Here is a 24,831-nt window from a genome sequence, read left to right as displayed (position 1 = left end):
ATCTAAACTCTCCCTGGGCCCACGGGCTGACTCCCAGTCCCTGCACCTGCCTTTCCCAGGGTCCTGGGCAGGTTCATCCACCTCCTCATCCTGTCCTTGAGGAAGCACAGCCCTGCCTGGCTCATGTCCCCTCCCCACCTCACACCACAGCTGCTCTGACCACTGACCCCTGTCCCGGACCCTCACACTCCCTCCCTGCTCTCTGACAAGACCCCGCAGTCCTCCGGTGCCTCCTCTCTTGGCCTCTGACCCCATTTTCCCCTCTCCATGCCTTTCCTCCACCCTCACGCCCCTCTTTCCTCCTTTTCTTTCTTGGGATTTATTTTCTTACATAATTGTTAATTTTTGTATCCGATTTCCCCTCTCAGGTGCAGTCCCCTTGGTCCATCACCCCTTCCCTTGTACTCTCCCTCCCCAGTTCTGTCCCTCCCCGCCCCTCCCTTGCCCCTCTCCTTCCTTTTCCTTGCCTGGTGTCCTGTACTGCGAACCCTCCCTCCTGTCCCTATGAACACAGCCCTGTCTGCAGCCCCCAGGCCTCCAGGGGCTCTGGACTCTCAGCCGGGTAACTCTGATGCTCAGGTCACTCAACATCCACATCATTGAGGGAAGTCTGGAACCATTGATCTAGCTACTCTGTCTCCAGCTTTCTTGCAGGGTTTTGAGGAAGCTCGTGTGTGCTGAGGGGGGCGGGGGGGGAAGTTCAGAGAAGATTAGTGGGGCCCCTGTTCAGGGCGACACTCATATCTGTGGCGTGTTCCATATATTAAAAGCAAACAAACATTGTTATTAAGAGAACTTGAAAAAAAATTAGATTGTCTTGGATTGATTGCTAGCCATTATTTCCTGAAAGAGAAATTTAAGGCATGAAAGATATAATTAGGGAAACATTTGACTTACAAAATCCTGAAACAATATTCAAGGTTTTTTTTTAAGATTTATTTATTTATGCATACAAAACCTGAGGTATAGGCCAGAGATGCAGGGGAGTGAAAGGATTCACCAAATACACAGAGAGGAGCAGAATAGGCGGATCCTCTGAAACACTGCTGAGGGGAGCTGTGGGTGAGACAGGAGAGGTCTGCTGCACCATGTGGATAGCTCCCTGGCCAGGGATTGAACTCAGGCCTCAGTAATTGGCAATAGCTTGACAGCAGAGAGACTTTAACCCTTGTGCTACTAGGGAGGTCCCTAATCACCTTCTTTTAGATGTAAAGCACACCCCATCTTGGCTCTGCCCAAATAAAGTCCTGGGAAACTTGACTGGGGGCACGAAGGGGCAGCAAAGTATGAGAGGGGGACACTTCATTGTTGATGTTGAAAATGGAGGACCATTTTCAACAAAAGGCAGAGAATGCTCAAAGAGATAGTCCAGTGATGTTTGCTCTGCCTTTCCTTCCCTCCCTCCCCTCCCCTTAAAGGGGTGAGTTTTCTAGGTGAGTCCAGGGCCAGGGACTTGGATGGGGTGGGGGAAAGACAGGGCTTCTAGTTCAGGTCAGTGAGTTATTCTGGAAGGGGCAGTGGAGGAAAAGGGGCTGACACAGCCTGTGGGGCCTTCCCTCAGAGAGCCCCTGGGCCAGGACTCAGGGAGACGCGTGACAAAGAGCTGCCCTGGCTGGAGGACAGTGTTCAGGGCAAAGCCCGGGGTTGCCAGATGGACTCTCAGGGTGGCTGGGACACGGGAACTCAGTGTTGAGGGGAGCCCATCTTCTTGGGGAGTCTCACTTTTATTCTCACAGGGTGAAAGGTTCTTCCCATTTGCTGCGCATTTTTAGACTGTCGAAGCTCACGTGGTTCTCATTTATAAAATTTTCTCATAATAGGGCCCCGAAGCCGTCTCCTGTTGCTCTCCTGGGTCCTTGTCCTGCCCCAGGCCTCGGAGGGTGAGTGTGAAAATGAAAACCTGCCTCTGGGGGGGAAGGGAGGGTGAGTGTGAAAATGAAAACCTGCCTCTGGGGGGGAAGCGGGAGGGGACCGCCTGGGTGCTTTCCTCCTCTACTGGGGCTTCAGGCCCTTGCCCCTCCACATCCTGCCCTCCCCATTTCCCCTTTTCTCTTCCAACCTTATGAAGATATTTCATGCCACCCCTTTTATGACTCACTTGAACTCTCCCGGGTCCTGTCCCATCACCTAAGACTCTGGTACCAATGTGAGGGGAGAAGAGTCGGCCCGGGTCTCCCTCCCGCCCCCAGGCTCCCACTCCCTGAGGTATTTCTCCACTGCGATGTCCCGGCCCGGCCCCGGGGAGCCCCGCTTCATCGCCATGGGGTACGTGGACGACACGCAGTTCGTGCGGTTCGACAGCGACTCTCCGGCCCCAAGGGAGGAGCCGCGGGCGCCCTGGGCAGAGCAGGAGGGCCCGGAGTATCGGGACAGGAACACCAGGACCTACAAGGCCACCGCGCGGGCTCTTGGCGAGGGTCTGGACACCCTGCGCGGCTACTACAACCAGAGCGCGGCGGGTGAGCTCCGCGGGCCGGGCCGGGTCTAGTTCTCCGGTCCCCAAAGGGACCCGGGTCTCAGCATCTCCCCGAGGCCACCCGCAGGCCCCGCCTCCGAATTTTCTTCCAGCTGAGGGGGGTGATGGCTGCAGCCCTTGACCTGCCTGCTGGGCTCTTCCTGGAGGGGCGGCCCCGGGGCGGGGCTAAGTGGGCGGGGCTGGTCGAAGGGCGGGGCTAATGCGAGGGGGCGGGGCAGGCTCTCACACCTTCCAGTGGCTGTCTGGCTGCGACATGGAACCTGACGGGAAACTCCGCGGGTACAGTCAGGTCGCCTATGACGGCGCCGATTACCTGGCCCTGAACGGGGACCTGCGCTCCTGGACCGCGGCGGACACGGCCGCTCAGATCACCCAGAGCAAGTGGGAGGCGGCGGGATACACAGAGCGCGTCAGGAACTACCTGGAGGACACGTGCGTGGAGTCCCTGCACAGATACCTGGAGAAGGGGAAGGAGACGCTGCAGCGCGTGGGTATGAGGACCTACGGGGCAGTGTTCAAATTGGGTCCTAAAGAGTGACTTGCCCAGGGGGCCCACCTTCCTCTCTAGACACGGAAGGGACCCAGTCTCTGGATGGAGGGGGAAGCCATCCCTGAAATAATTCATCCCTGGTTCCCTTTGCCTCTGGCAGCAGCCCCGGGAGCCCTGGGAACTTTCTCTCTCAGGCCTTGTTCTCTGCCCCATGTTTTTGGGGCCTGAATCCAGCTTTTCTGAGTCTCTGGCCTCATGCTAGGTCAGGACCAGAAATCCCTTTACTCCCCCTCAGAGACCTGGCCTCCTGCCCTGGACTGTCTCATTCTAATTCTAGAAAATTGCAAATAATAGGAATTATTCCTCATACCTGTGTCCAGGTTGGATCTGGGTTTTGTGTTCCCTTCCCTCCTCCTGCTTCCCTGTCCATTCTTATGAGTGCTACTTCAGTGACCCAAAACATGGATAAAATTCCTGCATTTCTGACCTTTCTCAGAACCCCCAGAGACACACGTGACCCACCACCCCACCTATGACTATGAGGTTACCCTGAAGTGCTGGGCCCTGGGCTTCTACCCTGCGGACATCACCCTGACCTGGCAGCGAGATGGGGAGGACCTGACCCAGGCCATGGAGTGGGTTGAGACCAGGCCTGGGGGGGATGGAACCTTCCAGAAGTGGGCGGCTGTGGTGGTGCTTTCTGGAGAGGAGCAGAGATACACATGCCATGTGCAGCATGTGGGGCTGCTGGAGCCCCAAGTCCTGAGATGGGGTAAGGAGGGGGGTTGTGGGCACGGATGCTCTGCCCAGAGGCATCAGGAGCCCTTCTGGAGACCTTCAGAGGGTCAGGATGGAGGCCTGGGGCTCAGGGTCTCCCCTTCCCTTCCCTTCCAGTGCCCCCTCCTCAGTCCTCCATCCCCACTGGGGGCCTCATTGTTGGCCTGGTTCTCCTTGGAGCTGTGGCTGCAGCTGTGATGTGGAGGAAAAAGCACTCAGGTAGGGAAGGGAGTGGGGGATCTTGTCCATAGGGGTCTTTCAAGGTTAAGGGAGAGCTTGCCCTACCTGGTAATGGGAAGTACCATCCACACACTTGTGTCGCCCAAATTGGAGCTGATCTCTAACCCTCTTTTGTAAAGCACTTACGAAAGTGAATCACAGATTGTTCACCTTGATAATTCTGGTGATGGGGCCCTGACTCCCAGCAGATGGCAGAGGGGAAGGTCCTTGCTGAGGACAGACCCCAGGAAGCACTTGGTCCAGTCCCCCCTCATCTCCTTTCTTAGTATTTTCTGGTCCTGCCCTGAATTTTCAGTCACAGTTCTGGAAACTTCCTTGTGGTCCAGGACTAGGAGATTCCTTTAGGATTTCATGACCTCACTTCTCCCTGGTCTCATATGTTTTTTCCCACAGGTGGACAAGAAAAAAGCTACGCTGAGGCTTCAGGTAAGTGTGGATCATGGGTTTGGTTCCTGAGTCCCTTGGGACAGTGTAGATGGAGCCCCTGGGGGAGTCGCCTCATCAGGTCCTTTGTGGTCTCATGTCTCATGGCTCTAGTCAGGTTCTGTTTTGTTCTCCCCCAGACAGCGACGGTTCCCAGGGCTCTGATGTGCCTCTCACAGCTGCTAAAGGTGAGACCCTGGAGGCCTGCAGTGGGAGGGGCCGGGGCAGAGAGGATGGGATAAGTTTATGGGGAAGCTGTGAGGGGGACATTCTGACATTGTAAGTGGACCATTGACAATGTCCAAACTTATGTTATTCCCTGAGTTTGTTCATGATGTTTACTTTTACAATGTGCTGGGGACTAAGGAATACTGAATTTTTATTATCGACACGTCATGACTTCTAGGTCCCCTGAAAAGGGCATTGCATGTATCTGTGATCTCGCTGGCATACTGTGAGGTGGTGGGGAGAGTGGCCCAGCCCTGCCCACCAGGCCCCTCCCCACACTGACCTGTGTCTCTCCCTGATGACTTTCTTGCTGCAGCAGAGGCGGGGCTGACTCCATCCCTGCCTGTACTTTGTGTTTTCCTGAAGAATAGTGTCTACTTCCCTGTTGAAAATAAATGCAGATATGAAATTATTTTTCTAATCTTGTGAATTGGAGTTGATGGATTAATAAAATAGCTTCCCGGGCCTCCCCGGTGGCGCAGCGGTTGAGCGCTGGGTTGTGAAGCTGCCCGTGGCCTCTGCGGCGCCGGTTCGATCCCCGGCTGCTCCCCGGCCACTGGAGGAGGGTCCCACATGGCGCCCAGACCTCTCCCGCCGCCCACTGCTCCCCTCAGCAGTGTTCTTCGGTCCTTCTGCCTGCTCTGCTCCCCGCTCTGGCTCTGGTGAATTCTCTCACCCTCCCGCGCTTCTGACTGTACCCAGTGCATGTATAAACAAAACAAACAAATAAACAAATAAATAAATAAAAACATGCCTCTATAAAATAAAAAAAAAAAATAGCTTCCTAAAATTTGAGAAGGGAACTAAATGGAAGACAAAGTGCTTACCAAAATCAAGTTTTTGGCTTCCTTTTAGGGCTATTTCCTAGATTTTTTTTTCCTTCCCCCCCTTTTTTTTAAACACATCAAGTTCTGGTATCAGTAGGGAGAAGGATCACATAATTTCTGCTCTTAGAAAAGTTATTGTTGGGGCCTCCCTGATGGCGCAGTGGTTGAGTGCTGGGTTGCGAAGCTGCTGCCCACAGCCTCTGCAGCACCGGTTTGATCCCTGGCCGCCGGTGAGGGTCCCACATAGCGCGACAGACCCCTCCTGCCGCCCGCTGCTCCCCTCAGCAGTGTACTTCGTCAATCTGCCTGCTCTGTTCTCTCCTCTGGCTCTGGTGAATTCTCTCACCCTCCTGCGCTTCTGACTGTACCCAGTGCTTGTATAAATAAATAAATAAATTTAAAAAAAAAAAGAGAGAGAGAAAGAAAAGGTCTTTTTGGATGTCTGTTTTCTCAGCTGCCCCCCAACCCTGCCCTTAAGTGTAGTTATCCCAGTGCTAGCTCGGTTCCAAATTCATGGTTTTTGTTTTTGTTTTAAAGATTTGTTTGTTTGTTTGTTTATACAAGCACTGGGTACAGTCAGAAGCGCGGGAGGGTGAGAGAATTCACCAGAGCGGGGAGCTGAACAGGCAGATTGATGTGACGAAGCACACTGCTGAGGGGAGCAACGGGTACCAGGAGAGGTCTGCGCGCCATGAGGGACCTCGCCGGGGGCGCCTGGGGATCAAACCAGTGCTGCAGAGGCTGCGGGCAGCTTCACAGCCTAGTGCTCAACCGCTGCGCCACTGGGGAGGCCCCAAATTCATGGGTTTTTAAATGAGTCAAAGTCGACACTCACGATTGCAAAGTCAGACCCATAAAACCAGGATTATCCTTTCTGAAGAATGATGCTTGTGGTGTGTGTAGAAGGAAGGGCAGGAGGAAACTGGGAGAGTAGTGCTTGTGAGAGAAAAAGGCAGCATTAATGTCACTGTGAGTAGAGGTTGTGCTTCGCAAGTGGTCTGAGGCCACATTACTGAGGATACTGTTTCGAGAATAGGGAAGTGCTCTACACTGATCGTTCATTCCACTGATAATTGTTGCACCAGCTATGTGACAGGCTGTTTTTCATCTAGGAAACCTTAATGAACTAAAAACATCCCCAGTTTGCTGGCCTGTGAATGTGTGTCCTAGTGGGAAGGGGAGGCAGGAGACTGTGATAGTAAATAAGGGACATGTCTCGTTAGAAGTGGGTAAGGGTTGTGGGAAGTGACCCAGAGTCGGTGTGTGGGTTCAGGGAGGATGGCTGTCTTCCAAGTGTGGTCATTGCGGGCCTCAATTAGGGGATTGTTGAGAAAAAAATTGAGGGACAGCTTGCCCACAAGGATGTCCAGGGAAGCTGTGTTCAGGCAGTACAACCTCCAGTGCAGATGCCTGAGGCAGGAATGTGTCTGAGTGACTGAGATGAGCAAGGAGTCCAGCTGGCTGGAGCAGTGGGGAATAGAAATGACACCAGCAGGCCTCAAGCATGTTGAAAGGGTTTTGACTTTTCTCTGTGTAAGTTGTGGGGTTACATGTCCATTCTGGACAGATACTGACTTGTGAGAGTTCTCTTTAGAAGCCACAGTCTGACCGTGAAGAATCAAGAGTTGAAAAGTGAGAGGTGGGAAGAAAAATGTAGGAAACCTGTGCAGATTCCAGGCCTCATTGAACTGTGAGCAGGAAAATCATATGAAGTGATTGGATGTGGATATGTTTAGAGATGGATTTGACAGCGTTTCCTAATGAAGCATCTGGACTGTGAGAAAGTGGGTCAAGATTGACACTCAGTAGGGCCTCCCTGGTGGCGCAGTGGTTGAGTGCTGGGTTGTGAAGCTGCCCGCGGCCTCTGCAGCACTGGTTTGATCCCCGGCTGCTCCCCAGCCACCGAAGGAGGGTCCCACATGGCGTGCAGACCTCTCCTGCCGCCCACTGCTCCCCTCAGCAGTGTACTTCGGTCCTTCTGCCTGCTCTGCTCCCGGCTCTGGCTCTGGTGAATTCTCTCACCCTCAAGCGCTTCTGACTGTACCCAGTGCTTGTATAAATAAATAAATAAACAAACGAACAAACGAACAAATAAATAAATAAATAAAATCTTAAAAAAAAAAAAATTGACACTCAGTATTCCAGACTGAAGTAGAGATGTGGAGGGCCTGCAGGGATAAGAGGAAGGTTCTAGAAGTAGTACATTTGAGGAATGGCATCCTATGTATTCAGTTTAGGAGCTTGGAAACTCAGATCTACCAGAAAGTCAGAGACGGTGGCAGTTGGGCAGACAAGCCTGTAGCACAGGTGGATTGTCTGAGCTGAGAAATGGCTTTGGGAGATTGTATAGTGTAAACAATACCTAAATTCTTGACCATGAATGAGGTCACACAGGGAGTAATTCTTTCCATTTTCTTTCTTTGCAGAAGAGAAAGTGGGACTGGACTCTGGAATCCCCGGTGTTCAGCAGAGTAAACTGCACAGTCCACCACCACGTGCAGAGGCACAGAGACCAGAGACCCCCACTTCAGTGAGCACAGGAGTCACCTGGACACATATGAAGGCTCAGAGGGTCTAGAGTAGATCCTGAGATTCTATTAGGAGACCCCCATCCTCGTTTTAGGGGAGAATTTAGGGTTGATTTCAAAGAGGGGGCACTTCCTCCCTGGAAACAGAGGCAGGAAGAAATAACAGCGACTCTGGAGTACAAGGTTCCATTCTTTTTTTTTTTTTTTTTTTTTAAGATTTATTTATTTATTTATTCCTTTATTTGATTCTAAGGGACTAATGGACCCTCTTTATTTGGGGTATCTGCACAGATCTGGTAAACAGTTTTTATTTATTTTTTACATCATTTTTCATTTTTGTACAATGTATGCATTTTCATCTCGGTTATAGTCCACGTGAAATTCCCACCACCCGTTCAACCGTGAACTGTCACCATGGTCCCTTGTGCTCTTCACACGCTTGTTTTGAATACTTCCCCCCAACCCCCCGCAGAATGTTTCCTGCCTATAGTTGCCTGTTGATTTTTTTTTTCATTTTATCATGATTACTTTTTCTCCCCCCCTATCCTCTACATTCTTCCTCTAAATACCAGTTCTTATGACTTGGAATCTAGGTTCTTTCCTGAGTCCATAGGACACCCTAGGGAAGTAATTTGAGTACCTGCCACTTGTCACTAGACCTGGTGCCCCTATTCACAGATCCCTGTCCTGCCACTGGGAGCCCAGGGAGCCTGGGGAGGGCCTGACTGAGCAGGAGAAAGGGCAGCTCTGGGCTCCTGTGCTCAGCCCTGTGGCCACACGGGGGCGCTGCCGTGCTGCTCCGGATTCTGGTGGAGCTGCCAGGACGGGGCTGGGGCTGAGGTGGGCAGAGTTGGGGGTCCTGGAGGGCGGTGTCCTGGGGGTGAGATGCTCTGTGAGGAGTCTGAGCAGCAGGGTTCAGAGGAGAAGAGACTCTGGAGCCTGCCCTGTGTGTGAGGTTTCCGTCTTTTCTCCCCAGTAATCCTCTCTCCAGTCTTCTACAGCAATACCTGGGAAAACTGGAAAGTAGACCTTTTTTCCCTTCTACAACCTATTACTTTATTGAGGGCTATTTTTTAAAGTTACATTAAAAATTGTATTTGCAGAGAATTTGCAAAGGTATTATAGCATTCCTTTATATCCCACACTCTTTCGCCACATAGTTAACATCTTAACATAGCTACACTGCATCTGTGCAGCTAATGACAATACTGACTCACATTTACTAAACTCCATGCCCTATTTGGAGTTCTTTTACTTTTATGTGTAGGATCTCATCCAGGATCTCAGTAATTCCCAGCCATGTCTCCTTTAGGCACCTTAAGCTCAAGCAGTTTCTCAGACTCCATTTTTTGGTTGAGTACCGCTCAGGAATAATGTCCTGAATTTGAGTTTTTTCACTGGGCAGCTCACACATAATGAGCTATAAACATTGAGATGTTTATGTTTTTCTGCTATAAACATTTAGGTGCATGTATGGTTTTTGTGCAAATATAAGTTTTCAGATTAGTAGGGTTAATAGCTGAGGCAGTGCTCCCTGTACTGTATGGTGGGTCTGTGTTTGGCTTTAAAAGAAGCTTTCAAACCTCTTCCCTAGTGACATTGCCACTTTGTATCTTGCCACAATGAATGAGGGTTCCAGTTGCTCCTGGTCAGGACTTATTTCTATGTTTTTGATATTTTCCTGCTAGAAAGTGTGTGATGGCATATCATTTTTATTTGTCGCTCCCAAATCTCTGACTCCTGTCACCTAGACGTGGGCACCTCCTTGGGCCAGGAGATGTGAAGCCCTGCCCCTCCCTCACATTCCTTCACCCCTTGTACATCCCAGTACTCCCCCATCCAGGGAGTGAGTTGTTTGGGGTGCTGATTCCACTAACTCCGTTGAGAGCCTCCTAGAATAAACTCTTCTGTGCAAAGACAATTCTCGTGGCTTAGAGTTTGGCTTTGTCCACTCCAGGGAAAGGCCTGGTTGTGTCCTTACAATGTGGTGACTTTGCTTCAGATCCAGGGACTTTGGAATTTGCTGACCATGTCAGATCCCTAACCCCTCACACTGGGTGCAGGAGAGGGTGAGCACAGACATGGCTGGGCTGGTCCATTCAGCCTCCCCTCCACTCCCTTCATCTCCCCCAGTGTTTGGATTTCATGATGTCCCAGCACAACTGGATTCACTCCTGACCCCACAGCTCCTCAGCAGAAGATGCTTCCTGAAGTCTGTCCCCTACCACCCCCTCCCTCTCACTCCTGCTGCAGCCTCAGAGCTTCTCCATCAGAGCCAGGGCTGTACAAAGGGTGATTCTAGAACACTCTTCCTCCCAGTGACACAGGACTCACTGCTGTAAATCCCAGCATTTATCTCCTTCAGGTCTGAGCTCTAAAGTCACCTACAGGAAAGTCTTCCCTGAAGACAGATTTTATATCACACCTGGCTCCCTCATCTCCCCTGCCTTGTTGGTTCTCTAAATCTCCCTTTACTGTTTGACCCTGATCACTGACAGTTGCTTTTTTGTTTATTGTCAGGTGTCAGTATGTTAACTCGGGAGGGGAGGGATTTTACTTCCTTTGTAGCAATATCCCAAATTACCTAGACAGTGCCTGGCACACAGCAGGTGTGGAATAAGTATGCTAATGAGTGAGTAAGTGTCTGGAGCAGAACCCCTTTAAGCTGAGTGTGGCTGGGGCCGGAAGTGAGGCAGTTCTCTGGTATGTGATGGAGCTGGGGGTGCCTTGGTGCTTGGCGGGGAGAAACTAGCTCTCTCCAGATGTGGAGCCAAGCAGAAAGCCCATGGCAGCCCCTAAGCATGGGGCACACAGCCACAAGTGCTTGAGGTCAGAGCACCTGCTGCCTCTGCAGATCTGCACTTATGAGCGCCCCAGCCAGATGGCATGATTGCAGGTACTGAAGTCCTGGTCCCAGACATGTCCAGAATCCACTATTCTGCCCAAGTAACGGTATTGTTATAGGGCAACCCTGATATAAAACGGGACTTATTAATACTCAACTGCAGGCACACACAAAAGGTTAATAAAAGGTTTATTTACAAGGGAAGGAAAAATGAGGAAATGTACAACTCAGGAAGAATAGGAGGAGATAAAGTCTTAAATGCGCCCTACCCATTCCACCGACCTGGAATCCCAACAGCACCTGGAATCCCAACAGCACGCTAAGAGCTGGCAAAGAGCCAAGAACCATGAAGCCAAGAGAGAGACCCCCAAGGCCCACGTGTCTGGTTTTATACCAAACCTGGCTGCTTAACTCCACCCTCAGGTCCCAGCAACCCTCCCTTTGGTGATGATGGGATTTGTCTTTCCCAGTGTCTTGGTGGCTTTGGTCTGGAGTGGGGGTGGAGTCCACAAAGCCTATATGGAATAAGCTCAGGACATCCTTTCCCCCAAACAGTATGACTCAGCCATACTATATGGGGTTCTGTGACCCTTGACTCCTATGGTCAAGCTCCTGAGACTGTCCAGGGGGTTGAGGGCTGTGAGCTGAAATGGACTCAGACCTGGCTGTGAGGTCCCAGCACAGGGAGGGGCTCTGAGGGCGCAGGGCCACCCCCTCCAGGTGTCTCAGACCTTGAGCTCCCCACTCTCTGGGCAGCTTGACTCCCCTTCTCTGGGCAACTTGATTCAGCATAAGGGGGGCTTGCTCTGGAAGAGGGGAATTCCCTAAATTAACCCCTCTTCTTTTCCTTTTTTTCCATGTGTATTTGAATTACACCACAGCTCTAACTATGCAGAAACCCTTAAAGTATAGAGCTAAACCCTGTGCAACTGTCACTCAAGGTAGAGACTCTCCCAACCCCAGTTAGAAGCCCCTGGGCCTCTCCCCACACAGACCATTCCTCCCACCCAGGTGCCCACTTAGCTGACCCTTCCCTGCCCCCGCCCTCTGGCTCCTCCATTTTCTTTCTTTTTTTTTTTTTAAGATTATTTATTTATACAAGAACCAGGGTACAGGCCAGATCTGCGGGAGGGTGAGAGGATTCACCAGAAGCAGAGTGGGGAACAGAACAGGCAGACTGATGAAATACACTGCTGAGGGGAGCAGCAGGCGAGACGGGAGAGGTCTGCTGCACCATGTGGGACCCTCGCTGGCCAGCTGGAATTGAACTGGCGCTGCAGAGACTGGACAGCTTCAGAGCACTGTGCTCAACCGGCTGTGCCACCTCCATTTTCACTCCTTTTGACCTCTGTCCCCTCAATCCCTACATCCTTCTTCTCCTCACTCCTCCAGGAGCCTCCCCTCTCCCTAGCCCATGACCCTGGGGCAAGAGGAGATCCTGCCCCTCTTCCCCCCAATCCTAGGGGAGGAGGGTTTATGTAATCACTGGTTAAAGCCAAGACTGTTACAGGTGGAGCCCCCTAGAGGCAGGTGCTAGTGAGGACGGATAGCCCCAGGTCAAATTCGAACTAAGTATGGGTTGGGGTGGAGACTCTGATAAGAAATATAAGGAGTTGAGATGTATGTCTTGGAGTGTTTTACCTATATTTTCTCCCATATATTTTATGTTTTCAGGTATTATGTCCAGATCTTTTATCTATTTTGAGTTGATTTTTGTGCATGATGTGAGATAGTGGTCTGGATTAATTCTCTAGCTTATGTTGGCCTAGTTTTCCCAGCACCATTTATTGAACAAACTGTCCTTGTTCCATTGCATATTCTTTGCTCCTTTGTCAAAGATGAGTTGTCCATATATATGTGGCTTTATTTCTGGAGACTCATTACCCAAAGCAAAGAAAGTGAAGGAAAAGATGAACGGTTGGGATAACATCAAAAGGAAAAGCTTCTGTACAGCAAAAGAGACATTGACCAAAACAGAGACACCTACTGATTGGGAAAAAAATCTTTGCACTTCATTCAACTGATAAGGGACTAATCACAAAGATTTACAAAGAACTCACAGGACTCAACAGAAACAAAGTAAACAATCCAGTCAAGGAATGGGCAGAAGAACTTATTAGACACTTCTCCAAAAAGGAAATGCAAATGGCCAACAGGCATATGAAAAAATGTTCAACATCCCTTATCATCATGGAACTGCAAATCAAAACCACAGAGATGCTACCTTATACCAATAGGAATGGCACATGTCAAAAAAACTAGCAACAACAAATGTTGGGGAGGATGTGGTGAAAAAGGAACTCTGCTACATTGCTGGTGGGAGTGCAGGGCAGGGAGAGGGGCAGCCAAGACCCTGCAAACCCGCCTGCTCTAAGTAAGTTCTGCTATCTGCCGCATCAACACAAAACTTATGAGACTTTACTGGGAAGGAACTTTAATACAATTAGGAAACAATACAGAAAAGACAAAGAATATGGTTTCTAAATCAAGCACCCAAAGTTACCCGTCGCCTGGTGGGTAAAAGTCCATCTAAGCAGGATTGGCCCAGAGCAAGGCCCCAAAGCCTGTCGCAAGTCTAAAGCACTTTCCATTGTGGACCCACAGAAAAGGGTCAGAAACAACCAGACAAGTCTGGAGGGAAAAGAGCAAAATCAAAATCAAGACAAAAACCATCATTGTCACCTCCCCATAGGTCTCTCACCCACATCTGTGTCACGCAGTCCACGATCAAAAGGCAAATGCAGTTTCTTCACCCATCTCTCGGCTCCATGTGCCTCCTCCAGGTCTCCTTCTGGCTCCATCCTGCTTCCTTCCTTCCTTAGTCTCCTCTGCAGCTTCTTCTCTCCTGCTCAGCTCCTCCCTTCTTTGGGTGGGGCAGGAAACCTGGAACCTCCCGTTTTCCTGGGGACCACCCTGTTACACAACCACTATGGAAAGCTCTCTGGAGGTTCCTCAGCCTACTAAAAATGGAGCTACCATATGACCCAGCAATTCTGATGGAGGACAAGAATAGAAAGACTGGAAAGAAGGTGCCCCAAGACCAAAACCTGAGGTTTTGAGGGGAATAACATGACCATTAACCCAGCTGTAGAGGTTGTGACCCTCAGGCACCAGTGCCTTATCACAAGGCATGAGACCCAAGCAGGATCAGATGCTGCAGGGGTGGAGCACAGGCCCGAGGTAAAGATATGGAGATTGGGCTCATCCTGGAATCTCTGGTCCCTTCCTGGTTTTGCCTAGTTATCCCAAATCAGCAACAAACAAACCACTCCACGGAGGAGTGACCCCTCCCAAAGAGAAGAGGACTATATCAGTGCAGTCTCTGCACAGGCTCAGGGCACTCCCTCTGCCCACCTGTGCCTATGCAGGTGCCTCTTTTCACCCACTCTCTCCCTCTGCAGGGCAGCAGCCTTCTGCCTGCCCGTGACCTGTACCATGCTGGGGCTTCTTTTCACTGACCTCCCTCAGCGGAGGCCACTCTCCTTAAGGCCACCTGCCTGCAACCATGCAGGCCTCTCTCAGCAAACCTGTCTCTTTCCCTTTCCCTAACAACCTGCCCTTTAAATATAACTAACGTCTCATGGAGAAACTTGCCTGGGAAACTCGCCACGTGCCGTTGAAACAGGAGCTCTGGTGACACCTTTCCCAGGGTGAACCCAAGGACCCTGCACTCTACAAAACTACCTCAATTCCACTCCTAGCGATCTACCCAAGGGACACAAAAACATTAATTTAAAGGAATACATGCACACCTATGTTTATTGCAGTACATATTAAAATAGCTAAGCTTTGGAAACAACCCAAATGCCCCAAAATAGATGAGTGGCTCAAGAAGATGTGGTACATATACACCATGGAATACCATTCAGCAATAAAAAAAATAAACTCATGCCAAAAAAGATAAACTCATGCCATTCACAACAAGGAAAAAGAATAATATCAGATGTTTTTGCTTATAGGAGGAATATAGGGGAACCAAATAAGACATGGTGGGGGGAATAATAACAATACAAAACACAACAAAAACAAACAGACAATTATAAACCAGAGACATCTGGGGGGGAGGGGAGGGAGAGGGATCAGAAGGAGGGAGGGAGGGAGAACAGGGGACTGTGGTGATGGTGCACGGGTGAATTGGAGGAAATTATATGGGGACTATACCTGAGGGGAACAAAGGAACATTTTTAAAAATGAACAATGATGAGAAATATAAATGAATGAATGAATGAATGAATTTAAAAAATGTCAAAACTAGCAAGCTGACCACAGAAATGAGGCACACAGCAGGGAGGGGGGTGAAGGGGAGGAATATGGTGATGGTTCACAGGTGACATGTGGTGGGAGAACTATGGGGACGACAACAATGTAAGAAAAAAATTTAATTAAAAAAATCAAATAAATCAATTAAATTTAAAAAGAAAGAAATATAAGGAACTGCAGAAGCAGCCCCCAGGTTCAGTGTTTGGGATTTCAGCATTTTTGGATCTTCAGTGATTCCAGGGTCAGCGATTTCGGCCCCCACCATGCTGATCTTCCAGAAGGCTGTTGTGGGCCTCTGAAGGACGTGGAGAGGCCTCCAGCAGCCAACCTCAGAGAGGAAAAGCTCAGAGGCTTTGCAAGTAACCAAGCGACTGAAACTATTCCAAGTGTTGTGCTGTTACAGCCTGGCAGGGAAGCAAAGACCCAGAGCTGGGCGTCTCTCTGAGCTGTGAGTGTGGCCATTTTTCCGGTCATTTGGCTGCTGCAGCTGCTGCTTTGAGTGTTGCTTGTCTGGTGCTGCCCTGCGGCATCTCTGCAGCTCTGGGAGCATTTCCTGTTGTGTCTTCTGTTGTCTTTGTGAGTTGGATCCCAGCCTATGCCTGATGGCCCTCAGTGCTGGAAGAGACCATCTTGGGAGCATTTGTGTTTAGCACTTTAAAACACTGAACACTGCTTCAGGTGAGGTAAATGGTCATTTTAGGCTACAGTAACTCTTGTTTTTCCCTGGTTTGTTAAAGAAATCCCATTATTGTTGTTCTCTGAACCTGAATACACTTGCAGTTGTGCATTCTGGTGAAGAACTCAGGCAGTGACCAGTAAACTATTTTAGCAGTGTCCTTGGCCAGTTTTGGTGCCCCTTGCTGCCCTGTATCATTCAGAATTGATTCCCCGGAGGAGGAGCCTTCATCCCTGAAATCAGCAACAGGAACAAGTGACAGGGACTCTGGGGTCAAGATCTCATCCCAGAGACTGAGGGCACCTGCTTCACTTATGGGGCTTACCCTGATCCTGGGAACCAGCTGTTATGTCCTGGGATGTGCTCCTGCCTGAACCAAAGATTATGGTTATTGATGGAGAGGAGCCATCTCTGTCTGTATAATTTAGGAAACAATTTGGACATAGAATGTGAGACTGGATAAGGGATAACCTTTACACACAATTCATTCCTGCTGGGAACCCAGGGAGATCCTGGGGTTATAAGGGCTCTGGGCCTCCTTCCTCAGCCCCGTGGCCACACGGGGGCGCTGCGGCGCTGTCCTAGTCTGGCAGCCAGGGGAGAGGCTGGTTGTGAGTGACTCAGGCTGAGAGGGTGAGCTGGGGCTGAGCATCACTGGGGGGAGGGGGTGAGATGAGATGCCCTGTGAGCAGCCCAGGTAGTGGGGAGTGGAGGAGAGGAGAGGAGGCTCTGGAGCTCCCCGTGTCTGAGGTGCCATCTTCTCTCCCCCAGCCTCTCTCTGCAGCCCCTTGATGAGCACACCCTGGAGACTGCAAAGCAGATGTTTATTCCCTCCACTCCCTGTTCCCTTTTTTTTAAGCCCTTTGATTGTAATTACATTTTATTGATTTAGTTTTGATTTTTAAGTTATTTTATTGAGCTAACATTGGTTTACAGCATTGTGTTTTAGAGGTGTAGGATCTCCTGCCTAGGCAGTTGTTACTGTTACAGGGCAGGGAGAGGGGCAGCCCAAACCCCGCAAACCTGCCTATTCTAAATGGGTTCTGCCATCTGCCGCATCAACACAAAACATAGGAGACTTTAATGGGAAGAAACTTTAATACAACTAGGAAACAATACAGGAAAGGCGAGAATCTAGTTTCTAAATCAAGCACCCAGAGTTACCCGTCCCCTTGTGGGTAAAAGTCCATCCAAATGGGACTGGCCCAGAACAAGGCCCCAAAGCCTGCCACAAGCCTAAAGCGTCTTTCAGGGGGGACCCACAGAAAAGGGTCAAAAACAACCAGACAAGCCCAGAAGGAAAAGAGCAAAATCAAAATCAAGATAAAAGCTGCCATTGTCACCTCCCCACGGGTCTCACCCACATCTGTGTCACCCAGTCCACGACCAAAAGACAAGCGCCGTTTCTTCACGTGTCTCTAGGCTCCATGTGCCTCCTCCAGGTCTCCTTCTGGCTCCATCCTGCTTCCTTCCTTCCTCAGTCTCCTCTGCAGCTTCTTCTCTTCCTGCTCAGCTCCACCCTCCCTTGGGTGGGGCAGGGAACCTGGAATCTCCCCCTTTCCTGGGGACCACCCTGTTACAATCCCCCCTTTTAATTTTTATTCCACCAGCAGAGTTCCCACAGTCCTTCACTGTAGTCCATTCTGCTCCCTTTCCACTTTGTCCAAATCCCTCCTTCTCTCCCACTAATAGTCTCTGATCTAGTCTTACCTAGGGTTTGTGGTTTACTTGGTATTATCTGACCCTTTGTTTTGTTTCTCTGTAGCCCACATGAGTGACACCATCTAGTACTTTTCTTTCCTCTGTTTTACCTCACTTAGCATAATCCCCTCCAGCCCACCCACACTGCTGCAAATGACAAGCTCTGTCTCTTTTGGTCACTAAGGAGTATTCCTTTGTGTACAGATCCACCTTCCTGGTCCACTCATGTACTTGGGTGCTCTTAGGGTGGATCCATAACTTGGCTCTTGTAAACAGCGCTGCAATTAACACAGGAGAGCACATATCCCCTCACATAAGTGTTTTTGCATTTTTTGTATGAAAAACCAAAAGGTGGAATTGCTGGACTGTATGCTATGTTACTTTTAATAATTTGTGAAAAGACAACATAGGGAATGGACCAGTCTACTTCGCTGAGTGCTATTTTTTAAGTAGGCATCATTTTTCAAAAAGTTTATAATTTATGGACATTTAATTTCAGTACAGAGTTCCTGTGTTTTCCACACTCATGTCCCCCGTTGTTAACATCTTGTATCACTCTTTTATTTGTGCAGCCAATGAAGCAATGGTGATACATTACTAGTAAATCCATGTTTTATTTGAACGTCATGGTTTTTCTTTTTTTTCTGTCCCAGGCTCCCATCCTGATGCCACATTTAGTCCCAATTGTGTCCCCTGAGGCTCCTCTGGCTGAGTGAGTCTCTCAGACTCTCCTTGGTTTTGATGGTCTTGACAATTAGGGGAGCACTGCTCAGGTGTATTGTAAGAAGGCCCTGAATTTGAGGTTGGTTGACTGTGGTGGTTGGGAGTAGGGAAGAGACCACCACTGAAGGGCCCTTCTCAGCACAGTGCCCTGGAGAGTCACCTGCACCTGATCCTCACTGGTGATGTCACCTTCCCCCCTGGCTGAGGTCGGGTCTCCACTTCCTCCCTGGGAGGTTCTTTCTTTCCTGTGTCTGCTCTCAGCACTATAGCCTTTGGAAGGAATGACTATGCGAAGCCCATGGTTCAGGGTGTTGTCTTCTAGACACTCTGTAGGTTTTGTGTGAATGTAAGTTTTCTAATGAGTTGGGGAAATAGCTAGGAAAGTGAGCAGCAGGTTTTAGGGTAAGTGTGTATTTACCTTTATGAGAAACTGCCAAATCTCTTATATAGTGACTGCGCTATTTTCTATTCCTGCCAGCAGTGAATGGGGGTTCCTGTTGCTCCACATCCTGTTCAGCACCTGGTAGACACCATTCCCCATTATCTGAGGTTTCACTTTCCAAGGTTTCAGTTTCATTCAATCAAGTGGGGTCCAAAACTTTTGTAAGGTATGTAGCAAAGCATTATTATTGTTATTATATATTACTGTATTTAACATATTATATATAATAATATATATTATTATAACAAATTATTACAATAATTTGTTTTAACTGCCATATTTTATTAGTTGATATTATTATTAATCTCTCATTCTGTCTGATTTATGAATTAAGCTTTATCCCTTGCATGAGGAAATCTTATTAAGGACCCGATTTGGTGCTATTGGTGTTTCAGGCATCCACTGGAGTCTAGGATTCTATTCCATGCGGATAAAGGGACTGAAGTGCTACTTTTGGGGTCTAGACCATCCAACAGGTGTGTAATACCATCTGCTTGTTGTTTTCATTGGCATTTCCCTAAAGACATGATGTCAAGTATCTTTTCATATATTTGCCACCACTGTAGCTGCCTTGGTGTCTGTTTAGAGTTTTGCCAAGTTTTTGAAAATAATTTGTTTCCTCACTGTTGAATTCTTTTTTTTTTTTAAGATTTATTTATTTATACAAGAACTGGGGTAAAGGTCAGATTCACGGGAGGGTGAGAAGATTGACCAGAGACAGAGCGGGAACAGAACAGGCAGATTGATGAAATACACTGCTGAGGGGAGCAGCGGGCGCCACAGGAGAGGTCTGCTGTTCACAGCGAGGCGCTCAACCACCAGCGCCACCAGGTAGGCCCCCTCATTGTTGAATTCTAAGGCTTCCATGCATGCTCTAAAAATGTCTTTTTCCAGTTATGTAATTTTCAAATCTTTTCTCCCAGTGTGTGGCCTGAGCTCTTTTAAAGCCCTAACACTCATATCTAGCATAAGTTGCAGTGGTTTCACAGTAGAGAGGACTTGGGTGACTGGAAGATGATGTGATTCATTATTTTTGTATATTCTTGAGTTGCTTTTAAATGCTCTTGTCTGGGGACCTTCCTGGTGGCCCAGGTGGTTGAGCGCAGTACTGTGAAGCGCAGGCTCTGCAGTGCCGGTTTGATCCCTGCCAGCCTAGGAGTAACCCATATGGCAAGCAGACCTCTCCCCTCTCGCATGCTGTTCCCAGCTCTGTCTCTGGTGAATCCTCTCACCCTCCCGCGCATCTGGCCTGTACCCCAGTTCTTGTATAAATAAAAAATAAAAAAAATAAATTCTCTTGTCTATACATGAATATTATTATCAAAGTAATTTATTATAAAAAAATTACACGAGAGTCCCTGACACTATGAAACACTTGGCAGATCAGGCACAGTCATGTGTTCTCAGGCTCTGAGCCTCTACTCTAGGACCCGCCATCTTTTCATTGAAATATTTTGCCTTAGAATTTCCATCTGACAAATTTGGGCTGGATGAATGGACACACCTTTGCTGGAGACCCGCCCCAGCTAGATGTTGTGTCAGGGATCTCAGAAAGGAGAGGACAGAGTCGGTGAAGTTTTTTCTCTTTCTCTTTCTTATCTTTCTCTCGGAGGGCTGAGGGGAAGTGGAGCGAGGTAGGAGTGAGGAAGACACAGACACCTTATTTCGTGCAAGTATCCCCTGCTGAGGGTCTCAGCGGGTCTTATTTATACCTTAAGGCGAGCTGGATTACATCAGTGTAAGCATGGAGGCATAACAGAAACAATCAATACATGTTTTCTCATGAACATGCAAAGACTCCCTAGGTCTCACACCTAAAGGGCAATTCTCTGGTAATCTTTGGAACAATTAGTTTCCTAGGTACAGCTCATTTACTAACATGATCAATCATATATGACAGCACAACATTTGTCAGCAATTAAACTTTCCAACTCCTACCTAGAAATTCCTAACCTCCACATGGCCTGCGAACTATTGACCTCTTGCAAACACCATGAAATGTACTGCTGCTGCAAACATGCACCCCCGTGTCAGGCCATGGCTTCCAAGCACAGCTGGTTCAGGGCAGCTTGTTCTCCATAGTTCTCAGGGCCGGAACATTTCTTTCCTAACTATACCTTTTGCATTATTTACTTTCTATGATACTAATTCAAGTGCAAGAATAACAAATCAGTTAACGTCTAGATCCGAATTGGGTTTTCATATGCCAATTAATGACTAACTAACTTCTGCATTAACCAAGAACAAAGAGGAGAGCTTTAGCAGGTATTGACGTGGAGACTCCCTAGTTCAGATCTTCTTTGGGAAGTGCAAGAACTCCTCTCTTCTGGGAAGTACAACTTTCCCTCTTTGGGGGAGCACAGAAATTCCCTGCTTCTTGGGAGTCTCCCCCAATGCCCGGACCATGTCAAGAGACAGCATGGGAGGCGCAGCCTGCCACACACCTTCCCACTGAAAATAGTTAAAAATGCCATCTTCTTAAAAGCATCAGGATTTACACTGTAATAACTGCCCACCCCCAGAAAAGAAATGGGAGACCCTGCGTGGGCCCCACAGAGAGCAGCGTCCTGAGGAGGAGGAAGGGCTGAGAGGAAGAAGGAAGCAGACAGGAAGCCCAGCCCTTCAGCTCTGCGCTGAGCCTGATGGCCAAACCAGCCGCCCCTTTCAAAATTTAGGAAGACCTGCTTTATGCTGGTTAGATGTATATGCATAATGTAGAATTTATGTGCAATAATGTACATTCCTGTAAAAAATATGAAATGTTACAAATGGGAAAGTAAAAGTAACTGTAGTCCTCACACGGGAGAGATTTTGTTTCATTCTTTCCTTGTCTGTTGTAGATCCTGTGGCTGCTGCCTGAGTCAGTCTCTCTCTCTCCCCCTCTCTCCCTCCCTCTCTCTCTGTCTCTCTCTCTCTCTCTCTCTCAGTTGATGAGCACAGAGCCCACTGGCCTCAGTCCTGCCACCTCTAGATGCCATTGCCCAGGTCAGCTCACTTCCACCCCTCCTGAGAAGGCTCTTTCCCACTCCACCCTCCTCCTCTGTCCCTCAGCTCCACCCACTCTCCACTCTAGCTGATTAATACTTTCTTTTTTCTTTCACAAAATTTGAAGCACTCAGGTGAGAATGGCACCATCACCCCCACACCTGCCCCTGATCCTTTGCCCTCACCGGGTGATGGGAGAAGTTCCCCTCATGTCTAAGGCCTCCCCTCAGCGTGGGTGCAGTATGAGGATCCTCCTTCCCCTGGGTCATTGTAGGGTAAATGGCTTGTTACATGGTTTTCAGGCTTTTCTGCCCTCGACCATTAGGATGGCCCTGCCTGATGGGGCACTTGCAGTTGTATCAACACCACTGTGATGAAAGAGGGTTACTAAGCAAAAGAGCAGGGAGGGTCAAATCATGGACTAGACTAGGGCTTCTGACACCCACCTCAGGAGCTGGGGGAGGCCTTGCTCTGTGGGGGGAGCAGGGGCAGTGATCCAGGGGCTGCTGGGGTTGGGCCCCTCCCAGCTGCTCAGAGCCGCTTCCTGGGACTTTGGGATCCTAAATTTAGGCTCTTGTAGCTTTGTCCATTTTTTCTCCCCTGCACAGGCCTCCGGACCCTGGGTCCACGTTTTTTTTTTTTTTTTTTTTTTTTTTTTTGCTTTCCTAAGGGAGCTGCGGCAGGGCAGGAAGGGCAGGACATGCTGGGAAAACAACTGAGAGGCTGCCCAGAGGGCTGGTAGTGGGGGGGCCACGGCGGTCCTTGCCCCCGCCCCCCTGTCCCCTGCCTCCCCACACCCTCCCCCTTCCCCGTTCTCACATTCCACTTTCACCTCCTTGGGGCTTGTTTCCTCCGCAGCTTCCGCCCAAGCCTGAGCGGGGCTCACTGGGGTTCTGCTGGTGGCTGGCGCCTCGGTTGGTGGTGCTTCCGCCCAGTCCTCAGTAGGCGCGCTTTTGATTGCCCGCGCTTTTTTTGAACTGCACACTGATTGTCGGCGCCGCCCATCTCAGGAGGCCAGTTCAGGATGGCTCTTTGCCCAGTTCTGCTTCTGGCTGCCCTTGTCCCCTCCCTAGCCCTGGGCGCTGGTGAGTGGGGGTCATTGGTCCTGGGGGGCAGGAGCCTGCGCCGTTCCGGGGTCTCGGAGGGGTCCCCTGGGTGTCTTGGGGGCCCTCTCAGGAGGGGCGTGGCCTTTGTGGGTGTTCTTGAGGAGGAAGGTGGGGGGGGTACTTGGCTAGTTGCACGCCCTCCTGATATACTGACACATATTTTTTTTTTTGACGTATTGATTTTATTTAAGCAGTAAAGTTGTGGCCTGCATCCGGGCCATGCCCCGCCCTCCCAGGTTGCCTTAACAGTCTCTCAGTTCTTTTCTGTCCTGCATGTGGACCCCTCCTACTCCATCACTCTCCCCCCTCCCCCTTTCTGGTCTCACCTGCTGCCTCCTCCCTGCTGCTCCCCTCCCTGACACTCTCACCTTCCTGCCACCTGCCCTTTCTCTGTTTCTCCTCCTTCCCAGCTGCCCCCCTTTCCAGCATCCCCCATCCTGCTGCCCCCTTCCCTGCTGTCCCTCCTCTCTGTGTTCTAGGGTGTCGTCCTCTTCCTCACTCGTTTTCATCCTCCCTCCTGCACCATTGCCTGCCAGGAGCCTTCACCCGATGGATCCTACCTCCCCACAGCTTACTAAGCCCTGCTTTCTGAGGGTGCTTTGTGCCTTGGGTATCTCCCTCCATGCTAGTCCCCCCACCCTTCATCCAGGAGAGTATGGGAGCTCCGCATCTTTGCCTTGACTGCAGGCACAGCCCCTGTGCACAGACCTGCCCTGTCTTCTGGCCTCAGCTCCCACCTCCAGCCAGTGCAGCTCCTGCTCCTGGGCCCTCACCACGGGCCCTTCCCCATCCCTGCTGTCCTCACCCCAGACCCTCCTCTCTCACCCTAACCCAGTTGTCTCCCCTTCCCATCTCTGCTCCCCAGTCCTGCCCTCAGCACCAGTCTCCCAGCTGCCTCTTTCTCTTCCAGCCTCCGGCCCTTCCCAGAGCTGAGAGCTGCTCTTGATGCGGCTCCTCTTTGGCCTTCGCCCTCTTGGGTTCCTTGACCCCAGTGGGCTCTCCCTCCTCACAACACAGATCCACCACCCTGTGGCAGCCTTTCTGGCCCCAAGGCCTTCTCCTACCGGGGCCATCTCCTACCCCTTGCCTGATGGAAGAAGCCCCCTCCTTGGAGGGGCCTTATGGTCACCTGTATCACCCCACACTGCAGCTCTCCCTTCCTGTTTCCTGGCCACCTGCTGGGCATTGAAGTTCTGCTCCCCCCTCCCCAATCTAAACTCTCCCTGGGCCCACAGGGTGACTCCCAGTCCCTGCACCTGCCTCTCCCTGGATAATGGGCAGGTTCATCCACCTCCCCAACCTGTCCCTGAGGAACCACAGCCCGGCCTGGCTCATGTCGCCCTCCCTGCCTCCCAGCACAGCTGCTCTGACCTGTAACCCCTGCCCCAGACTCTCACATCCCCTCCCTCCTCTCTGACAAGACCCCCCAGTCCTCTTAGGGACCCGGTGCCCCCTCTCTTGGCCTCTGACCCCAGTTTCCCCTCTCCATTCCTTTCTTCCACCCTCACCCCCTCTTCTTCCTTTCTTTTTTTAAAAACATTTATTTATGCATACAAGAACTGGGGTACAGGCCAGAGGTGCAAGGAATGAAAGGAGTCACCAGAGACAGAGCGGGGAGCAGAACAGGGAGAGGTACCAAAAACACTGCTGAGGGCTGCAGCGGGCGGGCGAGGCAAGAGAGGTCTGCTGTGCCGTGTGGGTGTCTCCCTGGCTGGGGACTGAACTTGTGCTGCAGTGGCTGTGAATAGCCTCACAGAGCTGTGCTCAACCCCCTGCGCCACCAGGGAGGTCCGATATTATCATTTTTAGATAATTATTTTTAAATTTTATTTTTGCATAGAAGAACTAGGGTGTAGGTCGGAGGTATGGGAGGTGAGAGGATTGATCAGAGATAGACTGGGGAGCAGAACAGGCAGATCTACTGAAATTCACTGCTGAGGGGAGCAGGGTGCAAGAATGGAGAGGTCTGCTGGGCCATGTGGGTTGTTCCCTGTGGGGAGGGGATCCAACTCAGGCCATTGATAGTGCTGAGATTTAACCCCTAGGCCATCAGGGAGGCCCCATTTTCAAGTTATTAGAAGTTTTGGGGGTTGACTATGACCTG

The 24,831-nt window shown here is 50.1% G+C and overlaps 1 protein-coding gene across 1 annotated transcript in view; it reads left to right on the top strand.

The window, feature by feature from the left end:
* Nucleotides 1-2,062: 2,062 nt before the first annotated feature.
* The window catches only part of LOC311188229 (HLA class I histocompatibility antigen, alpha chain G-like), a gene marked incomplete at both ends in the record, with an annotated part of 283,119 nt that continues 260,350 nt past the window's right edge, over nt 2,063-24,831 (top strand). The window contains 2 exons of the mRNA XM_084259379.1: nt 2,063-2,117; nt 2,190-2,459. Coding sequence (XP_084115505.1) covers nt 2,063-2,117; nt 2,190-2,459 — 325 coding nt within the window. The remainder of the gene's footprint in view (nt 2,118-2,189; nt 2,460-24,831) is intronic.

The sequence above is a fragment of the Talpa europaea genome (genome assembly GCF_964194135.1).
Source record: "Talpa europaea genome assembly, chromosome: 2".
Classification (NCBI taxonomy): domain Eukaryota; kingdom Metazoa; phylum Chordata; class Mammalia; order Eulipotyphla; family Talpidae; genus Talpa; species Talpa europaea.
Note: the sequence above shows the minus strand (reverse complement) of the source record. Positions and strands in the feature narration are given on the sequence as shown.